This window comes from Argentina anserina, chromosome 7 (genome assembly GCF_933775445.1).
Source record: "Argentina anserina chromosome 7, drPotAnse1.1, whole genome shotgun sequence".
NCBI classification, from domain to species: domain Eukaryota; kingdom Viridiplantae; phylum Streptophyta; class Magnoliopsida; order Rosales; family Rosaceae; genus Argentina; species Argentina anserina.
Genome location: NC_065878.1, coordinates 9772657 through 9785375, shown reverse-complemented (window position 1 = coordinate 9785375; position 12719 = coordinate 9772657). Strand labels below are relative to the sequence as shown.

The following is a 12719-nucleotide window of genomic DNA, read 5'->3' as shown; positions in this document are numbered from 1 at the left end:
TTTATGGTCAATGGATGTAACGGATCAATCACCATTATGTAGCCTTAATTACCATTGTAATTACCATTTATTTCTATTGTAATCTTGACCCTTATATAAAGGGGATTATCAATGAGATGAGCAGATCATTCTATTTTCTCTACAACACGTTATCAGCACGTAGCTTTAACCATTGAGTTTTTCAAAGAAAAGGAGAGAGAGATCAAAACCCTAGCAAAATTCTGTCGCAGCCCTTCAACCTGCACAACCTTTATTCTGACACATTATATTCATCCAAGCTAGAGTGTGGGCAACGAGATTGATACCTAAGCAACAAGACTTGGGAGCTCAAACCGCAGCCGCATGAGCGAATGGGGGCATCACAAATTTCCAAACGATAAGAAAATTCTTATGCTCTTTTACTGCTTGAAGTTCTTATATATAATTGAATATTGACGACTTGTTAAATATTTATCCCGGAATTTTTTTTTTGGGAAATCAGAATTTACTAAAGTGGTAAACTAAAAGGTAATTTAAAAAATTATCACATAGTGATTTTTAATTCACTATTTCATTATTTATGTTTTACCAAAATATTATACGGTAATTATGCAATTTACCATTAATTATTTCCTGTTTTGTTGTCAACTTACCACTTATTGTTATGGTAAGTTAAATATATATATATATATATATATATATATATATATGTGATTAAATGTGACCTAATCATATAATTCTAATTTTTTTTGTATGTAACGTATCACTTACACTACGACGATTAATGCGAGAAATGCGATGATCCAATCGACAATGAAACAACATGGAATTATGAGATCAATAATCGCTTAATATGCGGTTTATATGGCAAACTCACATGCAAGTAAGATCTCAATTATATTTCTTGCTTATAGCATTTCATTCATATAAATGAAATTATATATGTTATATGAGCACAATACTCTCTAAATATTATTCATGTTATATGCTATGCTTTTTATCAAAATTTAATTACTTAGCATGTCATTAAATCGTGATGCTATGATTTAAATTTTTAAGCATTATATATTTATACATGGTCATTGGCATGTATCATGAATACGATAATTGCCTAAGTCTTGTAAATTACTTAACCATGTTAAATGATATGCTCTATTTGTTGCATATGCTATGTTTATATAATTTTTATAATTATGTTATTTAGCATATGATATGAGCATTGTCATGATAACGAAATTTCATGATAATTTTATAATTCAAAAACAAAGAGATGACAACCATATTCTTGTGATAAAGTATTTTCATGAAGCATCGAAAAATACGACCATTTCAATTCTCGGTCTTGTAATCTGATTTGTATTTCTTGGAAATTAATTAAATTATATATCTTTACTGTGATAAAGCAACTTCATAAAGCTCCAAAGTGGCCATAATGTATCTTGGTATGTTTAATTTTCGTGTAGGTCTATTTAGGGTTTTAGACTGCGAAACTAACAAGTCTCGTACTCTATCTATAGTTGGTTAAACCAGCACACCATATATTGGACTCTAATGAATTTGAGTACCAACTTCCCCTACAAGCCAACCAAGGCTCAACAATGATCGAATTATGCAAACATGTTTTCATACACGTAACTTGGAAGCATATTTAAAATCTTGAATGACAAAGAAATGTCTCTCAATACAAAGAAATGTCTTTAAAAAATATATATAGAAAAAAATTCTCATAACGAACTATGAATAATAATGAATAAATAACCCCAAAGCAAAGAGCAAATATTATGAACATATAGGTTCATATATACAAATCGATCTATGACAATTGATAACAATGTACCGTTTAAAAAATGCATATGGGATATGATATGAGCAATGAAATGCCCTCTTACAAAAAGAGTATAGAATAATGAGAGTACGACAATTTGAAAAAATATATATTCAATATCAAACTACGAGGAGAAAGCTCTTTAATTTAAGAGCGACACAAATCTATGTCAATTCAAAATATTTCAGACTTCGATTATAGTCTATCACTAATTTTCTAAGATATAATTGTAATGGCTATTATATATGCCTAAAATTTCGGTATTGAAGTACTTTTGGATTGGATAAGACCTTGATGCAATCATTGACGTACAACCAAGGTTATGAATTTTTCTCAATGAATTGAGAATATTCGAATATTAATCGAGATATACGCGGTTCGATTTTATGGGTTCGATTTTTATTATTTGACTTTGCGAAGTAACGCATAAAGTAAAGTAACTTCACAAAATATTAGTATGACATGAATAACTGAATGCAAATAAATACATCATGTGATCCCCACAGTAGTAGTACTGAAGAATAATCGTACTATATCCATGAGTATAAATAATAATATTCATAATGATCGCTAATTATAATCCTTCGGGATTCATAATGTACATACCTGATGGAATGGAAATATTGTTTTAGGATACTATCAAATACTCTAAAGCATTTGAGTTAATATTCCATTTTTATGTCTTAACTATATACCTCATTGGCATCTTATGTAACAAGAGCCAACAACAGAGAATCAGACCTTTAAATGTTTGGAGTATTTATGTCAACGACTATTTCATGTGAAAATAATAAGTGAGATTACAATTTACTTTTTTTGCACTATCTCTAATGACTACAGATGTAACCGAGTATTAGAGAAGTTCATATGTCCATTTAGCAAGTATATATGAATCTGCTTAATAAAGCCAACACGTCAAAAGAAATTGACCTTCAGGATTTTGGCATATTTGGGCTTTGACACGATTTATTGGGATACCCAAGTCGTGCTATATGTGTTCGTATATGAAAGGAGTTACACCAGAACACTCATATTTTTTGGATAAAATAGAAGTAAAAACTAAGGAAACAAAGTACTGTCAAAATCCTTAAATTTATTTTTATAGAGGAATTGAAGATGTAATTTCATCCCCAGATTTCGTCGCTCCCCTAAGATGGAACAATGATATTTTTGATGCATAAGTATATGCACTAACACCATATTATGCTTCTTATATCCATTGTGATTTGTAAAGCTAATCATTCAAATCTATCAATTTTTTGAAAATAAATTTGGATTGAGATCATCATATGCAAAAGACGTGTATTCTCAATGTGTTCAAGGATTGAATCCACTGACAATTATGTGGATTAATTCAACCAACTTGCGAACACTTTAAATAATTTATGGTGTTGGTTGATGTGTCGACACGCTGGTCATGTGTCATCACACCATTCATTACTAAATCTAATGTTACTTATGCTAGTTACAAACCCACTTGGTCTCACGGAAAATGACTAAAGTACTAATCTTGATATTGGTAAATGGTAATACGCACCAATCTTTCCGTTTAGGGTAATGTAATTTTTGCATAAACAACTTATTACTCACTAGTTTTTTGGCTATCACCTTAATCATTGTAAAAGGAATTATAATCGATAACATCAAATGATTGAAATACTTGAGCTCTCTAGGATTGACACGGATCTACAATCTTTGAGCTCAACTAGATTAACCTACGTGCCAAATTGCGACGCCACATCGCATAATGGTGAATCCAACTAACGTGAGTAAATATTCTTATTGGAGACGAGCATCCAGATAGTCTGCTATATAGCAACTTTGACAAGCGATCTCTTTTTCCGCTAGATATGTGGAATATCACTTTGATGAGATAGTCTTCCCGTCGTTAGGGGGAGATAAGAACAAAGAATGTTCAAGTGGAACGACATGAATTGTCGTGGGTTGTCCCCACTGTGTCTCATATTGATCCTCACTATTGCACAAGTGATGAGATCACATATATTAGCTGCAAATAGGCTTGCAAGAAGAGGACATGACGCCACCCAAAAGGAATTGGGCATTGCGTTGCCACCATAGATGGTGGCATGTTGACACCATAAAGTGGCATAAATGGTGTCATAGGCCGTGGCTCTCCAAGGAAGAGAGGGAGGCCACCTTATGTTCGATATATACTCGTTTAAAGGAAGAAAGTGAGTTTGGCACAATTGGATCCATTGATCCATAATCTCAAATTTACCTCATGAGAATTCTTGGATTTTTGGTTATCATTGGGGGACGCCTCAGATGTTAGAACAAATCCTTGAATATATAGAGATCTCTACCAAATACAAACCACATGAGGATGTAGGATATTGAGTCTTCATATCGAACCATACTTCGTTGAGAAATAACAACGTAGTAATTTTGGCCCAATGGAAAGAAGCGATCCAGCATGAATTAAAGTTCACTAACAAAGAGATAGGTATTTGGGCAGGTGAAGCCGACACCGCAAGTGCAAACCCTATCATATATCTTTGTTAGGATGCGTATGAGAATTAAGAGTATAGACTCACCTTATGGCGCAAGGTCTCTCACAAACGCACTGGAATCGACTACGAGGAAATATTCTTTTGTAATGGACCATAAAGAGATATTCTCGTAATGGAAGTCATTGCACTCCACTACCTTATCAGTTTGGTAGTTTCTGAAAAACTGACAAATGCAGCTTATGAATGATGAAATAAGGTATCTCTATGGGGATCGAAATTAATAGATATACATGAAAGTCATAGAACAAACTTTATCCACCCAAGAAATGGTTCTAGATCACGTAGCGTTACAAAAGGAATTGAAACGTTCACGAAGTAAAATACTTGATTATGAATAAGGATCAAATGTGTTATGTCATTGCGTATTCAATATGGATTTGTAGACTCTTTTTTATGAACTAAAAAGATGTCGCCATTACAAATCCTAAGTCGAGAATGAAAAAGATCATTGGAAAGACACAGTCTCAAAATGAATCTTGAGGACTGTAATATTGATGATTAAACCATCAATCGGCATTTAAGCACTCTAAAGGTTAAAAGTGAGGCTTCCATAGCTCCCATGATCAGTCGAAGTCTTTAAAGATAGATCCGTTTTCGTCTAAATGAAAGATGACGAATAAGTGTCAGGAAATGAGATTCCATATACAAGTGCAAAGACGCATTATTGCACTTAATACAATATACTTGACTCGACCTCTCATTCGTTGTATAGCTTAGCGCCCACGCAACAACAATACCTAAAGGTTTAGGTTTATAGTCCCTATAAAGAAAAGAGAAAACGACATTATTAGAATGAATTATATTCATGTCGTTACACATTTGGCGTAAAGAAATACGTACCAAATAAGATGCATCATTAAATATGTAAAAGTTATCAAAACTCTCATGATTAATGTAAAGATCAGGGGGAGGTGCAGACATCAGGAGGAGTCTAGCACATATATGTTAATCTTAAATGTAATAGGTGCGTTGTGCTCTTTTCTCCTTCGACCAAAGTTTTATTTTCTCCCATTGGGTTTTGTTACTTGGCAAGGTTTTTAATGAGGCAACATCTTATGCACCATTATATTTTTAAACTCGGCACAAGGGAGAGTGTTGAAGGAAAAACACCATTAGTGTGCATTCGTTAATGCAAATAAAGGAATAAGTTAATGACGTTTATGGTCAACGGATGTAACGGATCAATCACCATTATGTAGCCTTAATTACCATTGTAATTACCATTTATTTCTATTGTAATCTTGACCCTTATATAAAAGGGATTATCAATGAGATGAGCAGATCATTCTATTTTCTCTACAACATGTGAGACCTTATTTATCTAAAATTGAGTTTTTGCCAGACCACCTCATTTTATATTTGACCTGCTAAGTAGGTTACGTTTCTCTCCCCGGACCAATCAGAAGTTGTCACATCGGGAGGTATTGGTTACCAAGTGGTACCATACTTTTTGATTTAATATTTTTTTAGTACAATATGTTTTTTTAGAGGGAAAAAAATTAGGGTAAATTCCTCATATGGTACTTGATGTTTGGCTACTTGGACAATTTGGTACCTGATATATGAAAGCGGACAATTTGGTACCTAAAGTTCTCAAATTTAGGCCATTTTGGTACTTATGTCAATTTTGACCATATTTTCAGGGTTATTTCCGTCATCTTATCTCAACTTTACTTCATTTTTTTATAATACCTCCAAATTGCCTCTAAGTTATCACTAAAAATTTGATAACTCATCCACTTAGTATATGTGATGATTTACGTATATAAGTTTTCATAATGTAGCTATCAATCTAAATTAATTTTAATTATAAGTAATTAAAAAAATTGATAAAAATTACAATTGCATAAAGGCAATTTATTTCCTTTGCAAAAAATAATTAGGATACAATAAGTATATTAAGAAAAAAAAAATTATTTTCGATATATGCGAAGTAGATGCTAAGTGGAGTAGATATATCAATTTAATTATCTCCAAAGAGAGACAATTATAGGAAGAAATGAAGAAAATGTGAGTTTATGACTAGAATGACGGAAATAACCCTGAAAATATGGTCAAAATTGATAAAGGTACCAAAATGGCCTAAATTTGAGAACTTTAGGTACCAAATTGTCCGCTTTCATACATCAGGTACCAAATTGTCCAAGTAGCCAAACATCAGGTATCATAGGAGGAATTTACTCAAAAAATTACATTAGGAAGCATCTTGGTCAACCAACGTTTACAATGTCAAGCAGTAAGGCTCTCGAAGCCGCGCTAAAACCTATCAAAACAAATGGTGATGCTGTGACCAAAAACAGAATAGGGCTGAATGTAAGATGGATCATGGAGGCTACCAACTACGTGAAGCAGGCTGGAGTTGGCGTTGAAGTTTGCGGGCGCCTAGAGGCTGCCTGGAAACCCTTCTATTGGCGCGCCGGAAGCTCAGAAATAGGATTCTATCACTTAGAAGTGGAAATGTCTGCGAGTCCGCGCAGAGTTAGAGCTCAGTGTTCAGGGACCTTGATGATATTAGATGTCTGAGTTTGAATCCGTCGTGTGAAGATAGTAGCGCATACGTTGGTAAAAGAGGCTTCGGCTGCTTTTCACTTGCTCTGATCAAGAAGAAAACAAAGACGACCAAACAAAAAAGACCAATCTATATTCAATTTTCTTCGTGTAACAAATTTTACCTAGGCATGGAGCAACCACGCGATGCCAACATTGAGACATAGACTGATTATCGGATAAATATTTCATACATGAATTCCATTACTGCTTACTGTTGACTTTATTGAAATTTCAATAATATATGTAGCTAAGCACACTTGCATATAGTTCCTAATTCCTATCCATACCAGTTGCAACCATGAAATCCAGAAATCGGAACAAGTTTGCCAACAAATAATTTGCAGTGGTAGGCACAAGAAAATTTGGGAATATCAAGCCATGTGCAAGAAAAGGGCGGAAAGGGAAGAAGCAAGTACATAAGCCATGCAACATGAACCTGATAAATACTATGAAAGAGTACATTACATACCTTCTACAGATATACAAAGGATAAATACACAGCAAAAACAATCAAACAATTAAACAAGAGTTCACCACCCCATCCCAAAGCATGAGAACTTGGGTCAACAACATAATTAGATGAGAAGAACCTCAGTAGCAGAAACTATGACATCCAGAAACTAGTCTCAGCGGACCCATGATACAGAGTCGACCTCATCCCTAGCTGACTTGTATAATTCAAGCCTTTTAGCGCACTGCAGCCTCCTCTCCATCAATGCCGGGTCTTCATCAAGCAGCTGACCCAACTGCTTACCCTGAAACACAAGCCAATGCAACCATTTAACCTAAACCAGAATCGATACACAGTTAACCCAATCCAAATAATTAAAACTTGAGAATATAGTTGACAAGTTTTGCACGAAAGGCGGAATAACCAATGCCCTGATTCTAAAAGTAGTAATCACGATCATGAAAGTTATGAGGCTGTAATCTTATTCGGTATTTAATGGGATGTGTGTGCTTCTTTGTTTTCACAGAGAGAGAGAGAGAGAGAGAGATCATACCTCTCTCTTTCCTATTTGAATATAGAAGTGATTTAGCAACGACGTTTTTGCCTCCTTGACTTGGCAGTGAACAACAGCCTTGGGAATCGTATTCCTCAGTGTCTCAGACACCATTCCCACATAAGAGGATACATTTGATCCTATCCTCCGAAAGTGACCCTCTGAATAGCGGTCCATAGCAGCAGCAGCACTTGCAGCTGGATTTCCACCCGGATTTCCTGGTCTTCCTCCTGGATTTACTGGCTTCTCCACTTCCTGAGGAAGTCTTCGAAAGAACTCTACCGTCAAGTATGAAGATTCCATGTCCACTAACCGTAGAGTGGATTTCTTGCTCTCGTCACGAAACCTTTCCAGTGCTTCATTACAAGCAGCAGCTATTTCAGCTGTCAGAGTTGGAAACCGTCTCAACTCCTATGAGTCACATACATCAAATCATAAATCTCTTTATCACTGAAAGATCACGGGTTAAGCTGCAAAAATACCAGACAAGTTTGGTTCACCTGAGTTTCTGCTAAGGACTTCCTCACAAGTTCTTTCAAAACAAAGTGGACCTGTTGGTATGCATTTTCAGCCAGTAAAAGATAAAGAGTTATCAAAAGTTCATAACTGATTACACTTGAGAAGATCATTTACCATTGGATATTACCAAAATGAAAACTTACAGCATCCACAGAAGCCTCAGCTGGCCCTCTAAAGTAATTCAGTGATCCCTCAATAAGACGGCGGTAACCTTGCTCCGGGGCAATCAAGTGCGGCTGGTAACCATCAGCCTCTGAAACTACTTTCCTTACATTCTGCAAAGAGAGATGTCGATCAAATGGAAGCTTCCTCAATGCAGCAGGTAGCTGGTTGTCAAAGACACCATATATCCTATCACCTCCGGCTCGCCTATGAAGGCAAAATCAAGCACAGAGTTATAGTCACATAATAGAATTGCAGAAGGTTTTCTTGATTGATTAAGAAATAAACAATTCTTACGAGGGTTAATGCAAGTTTGATTCTCAATCAAACAATCTTTTCTGATTTATTATAAAAGAAAACAACCGATGCATGCCAGTTTATATTATGTCCATTTAACATTACAAGACTGTGACATAGTCGATGTGATATAGCATCAAGGCATATTACGTCTGCTACATTAAATATGAAGATTAGCTGTGACTTAAAATCCCAGTACTGAACACTACAAATTGTCAAACCTTGGATGTTGAAAGACTCATCCTATGTGATCATTAGCCTGAGAAACCAAGTTTTTATTAAGATTTCTGATTACATATAGAACAATTACATTAATTTTCCTGTATAATGCATGAGTCAGATCAGAGATTATTAGAAGAATATGTCACAATTACCAAGTTAAGTTTCAAAGACTAAATTAAAGTTAAACAACCCCCCCCCCCCCCCAACAAAAATAAAATAAAAACAAAATATTACGTTTTATATCATTCAATTAAACTAATATCATAGGCTCCATTTCATTACTTCTCCAATGTTTAAAGAGCATCTGAAAAACACTAATTCTAAATACAGTGATGAGCAAAACTTGAAAGCCTAACGAACAATTCGTACCCCCCATCTAAATGCTCTTTAAATATTCGGTCAAATGCACGGCAAAGTTCCAGGATAGTGTACAATTGAGCCTACAATAGAACAATACAAAGTCATAATTACAAACATAAAATTGTCTAAGAGATGGTAAAATTCACAAAATAGAGTAGCTAACTCACCCCAGCGTCAACAGCTATTGGCCTACCAAGATGGTCCATCTCAGATTCAAGTTCATCAATGCTCTTGTTGATCAAGGATGTAATACTTGGGATACGAGCCCTAATTACAGACTCCAAGTGCTATAAACAAGATCAACTCATCAAAATGGATACTTCATTTGAAGGAGCAAAACACTCTTTATTGCCACAAAGGTATTCATGTTCAAACCTGTGATAGAAGTTTAGCAAGGTACTCTGAACCCATTTTATTAGCTAAGTGTCCATAGTCAGGACTAGTTGCAAAGTACTCGCGTTCCTTACGCCTTGCGATTATCATGTCCGTGTTTTTATTAATATCTGCTTGGGAACGGTTCACAACTCCAACCCAAGGACGTTGCAGGCGATAAGCTCTTCCTTCAATAACCTTTGGGTTAAACATGTAAGATATTAATATTACTATTATTTCTTTGTATCAGACAAACACTTTTTCACAATGAATGCAAAAGGCATGCATGCAACAAGCATGGGACATGAAAACAAAAAGATAATAGTTTTACTACACCCAGTTAGACCAATACATGCCTTTAACTATTGTATTTGGATAATGCAACTGAACAATAGCTTGCTCATTGCAAAAGCTATTACTATGAATGGTACCGAAAGAGAGAGAGAGAGAGAGAGAGAGAGAGAGAGAGAGAGAGAGAGATCATACATCTAAAGCGTTAGTTCCCTTGTCCATCAAATCGAGCTTTGTCATCACCCCAAACGTTCTTTCTCCTGTGTGCAAGTTATTAATATGTGTATGGAAAAAGTTCACTCTGGAACAGATCAGCTGCAAGGAAAATGGTTTAATCTAACAAGTAAAGAGGGTATACCTGCTGGATCCACTTCCCGTGCAAGTTTGATAGCATCAGATGTAGCTATATCTTGGTTGGCTGGAGATATTGCTAGTATGATGCTATTAGGCTACAATAATCACAAAATTATCAATCCGACAACAATTGGTGTTCGCCATGTGAAAACAAAAAATGGAAAAGATAGAAATTCAAATATGCCACCATGAATAGAAGACTATTTATATTATAGACCAAAATGAATTATCATAATGTAGATGAAAAAGAAGATATGATAGAACTATTGTTTTGATAAAGCTCTTAGTATTGCAGTATCTTCATAGTGTGCAGAAACCAAGAAAGTTGTAGTGTTCAATTCCCTAACAGCTTAACCTTTAGCTGTCTAATGTCTAGTAGATACTAGAAATAAATTAAAGGTATTATCATCTAACATGACAGGTGAGACAGAGAACATGTAACAAATTTACTCCACAAAATGAAAATGGGCACACAAAAATAATTTGCTTAATTAACGAGAATTGCATGTTTCAGTATCTGACCACAATGTATATGCAAGTACAAATCTATATGCTCGTATAAATGTGTTTGTGTGGGTTTATAAGTTCATAATTTATTACCTTCTCAACATAGGAGCGAACCATGGTTTCAATATCTTCAACAATACTTTCAGGCTGGCCCTCTGAAAAGAATAATGGCCTTATTGATGACTGATAACTAAAATAACAAACTTTAAAAAAAAATCATGCAGAAATTTATAATTAATGAAAGCGTACCAACAGCAACTTTCGTCAGACCAGGCAAGTCAATTAGGGTCAAGTTGACAACTGCCAAACAAAGTGAATCAAGAGTTAAGTCTAAGGAAAACAACAGACGCTATAAGATGTCTAATTCCTCTCTCTCACTAATGTCAGAAATGTGTACAATAAATATTTATTTCCGAAATATTGTTCAAAATTTAGTATAAAAAGAAGTGCAATGTCTGAAAGTTTTAAGAGGAAAAGCTAGATCACTTAATAATGCAAAGTTGATGTAGGAATATACAAGTATGACTTCTTTATGATTCTATATATATATATATATATATATATAATATACATATACTAGAATTGCAACTGCCCCAGAATTTAAGAAATAGTCATGTTGTTTTCTATACATCTGATGAGAGTTTACCAGAATGCCCTCACAGTCTCACACAAATAAAAAAGTAACATGAAAAGGTACAAGAGTTTAACAATTTAAACAATTATTGCATGTTCAGGACCTAATTCAAGAACTAAGGTAGTGAAGGGAACATATAAGAACGCAGTAGTAGAAACACACCATTGGGAGAATAGATACTGAGATGGATAGGAACAGGGGATATCATTTTTGACTTCCCTGTTACTCTATCAGTTTCATCCTGAATTTCTTTCCGAACCGCAGCTGCAGAAAGGCGGCAGTAAATTAGTTTTGGCATAGCATTATCTTACAACAACTAAAGTTATATGAAGCAATTCCATAATCTCCATAGAGATTTTGTGGCTTAATCAAGACAGAAAATTCAGATATATCAAAAGCATCATATTTAATAGAAAAGGTAAAAATTTGGCAAACAAGTTCCTAATGCTCAGAGACTAACACCCAGAAAGACGAATCCGTAAGTTTTTTCAAAAATGTTCTAAAAAAAATCACGCAATGTGAACTAAATTAACTCTTATACTAATCAGGGAAGGTCATGAAATCACCACCGGTGACACCCTCTGGCACTGTGTATACTGCATAATAAAGGTGACTTCACACCAAAAACAACATCTACCATTTCTCCACCATAATTATCAACGTCACCCCAATACAAACGAAAAATCATAATAAACATTTCGCAATCTCACACAGAAGCATAGATTAAAACAGAAGAAGCTCAGTAATTTACGTACAGAAATCAGTAAATCTTCTCTTGGAAAGATGAAGAAACTCGGCGTACTCCTGATTTCCTTCAACAGTCTTGTGCAGCTGCAACACCAAAGGCCGCCTCGTCACAATCCCTGCAAATCACAAAATAAAACAAAAAAAATGTAAAATTCAATTACAAAACACACCAAAACTTCCAAACAATTAGTCCAAACTCAAACACACGGCTGCGAAATCAACACCTGATCCTCTAGGAAGAAAGTCACGGCCCACAATGCTCTCCAGCACCGAAGACTTCCCCGAACTCTGTTAAAACAAATTATAAAATCCAAACCAGCTCGCTGAAGTAAAATTGTTCATAAAACCGAACTCAGTTTCCAATT

At 34.9% G+C, this 12719-nt stretch overlaps 1 protein-coding gene across 4 annotated transcripts in view; it reads right to left on the bottom strand.

Annotated features, from left to right (window-relative positions):
* The window catches only part of LOC126803270 (phragmoplastin DRP1E-like), a 40830-nt gene that overhangs the window by 27841 nt on the left and 270 nt on the right, over nt 1-12719 (bottom strand). For 3 of the 4 annotated variants that reach the window (XM_050531059.1, XM_050531061.1, XM_050531058.1), the window contains exons 2-15: nt 12579-12642; nt 12363-12470; nt 11770-11871; nt 11223-11273; nt 11067-11128; nt 10471-10561; nt 10308-10372; nt 9825-10019; nt 9617-9736; nt 9459-9529; nt 8552-8777; nt 8390-8440; nt 7890-8300; nt 7539-7640 (exon numbers count right to left, since the gene is read on the bottom strand). In XM_050531059.1, the coding sequence (XP_050387016.1) occupies nt 7539-7640; nt 7890-8300; nt 8390-8440; nt 8552-8777; nt 9459-9529; nt 9617-9736; nt 9825-10019; nt 10308-10372; nt 10471-10561; nt 11067-11128; nt 11223-11273; nt 11770-11871; nt 12363-12470; nt 12579-12642 (1719 nt within the window). Of the gene's footprint in view, nt 1-7281; nt 7641-7889; nt 8301-8389; nt 8441-8551; nt 8778-9458; nt 9530-9616; nt 9737-9824; nt 10020-10307; nt 10373-10470; nt 10562-11066; nt 11129-11222; nt 11274-11769; nt 11872-12362; nt 12471-12578; nt 12643-12719 lie in introns of those variants that run through there. The other variant, XM_050531057.1, reaches the window with a different exon arrangement.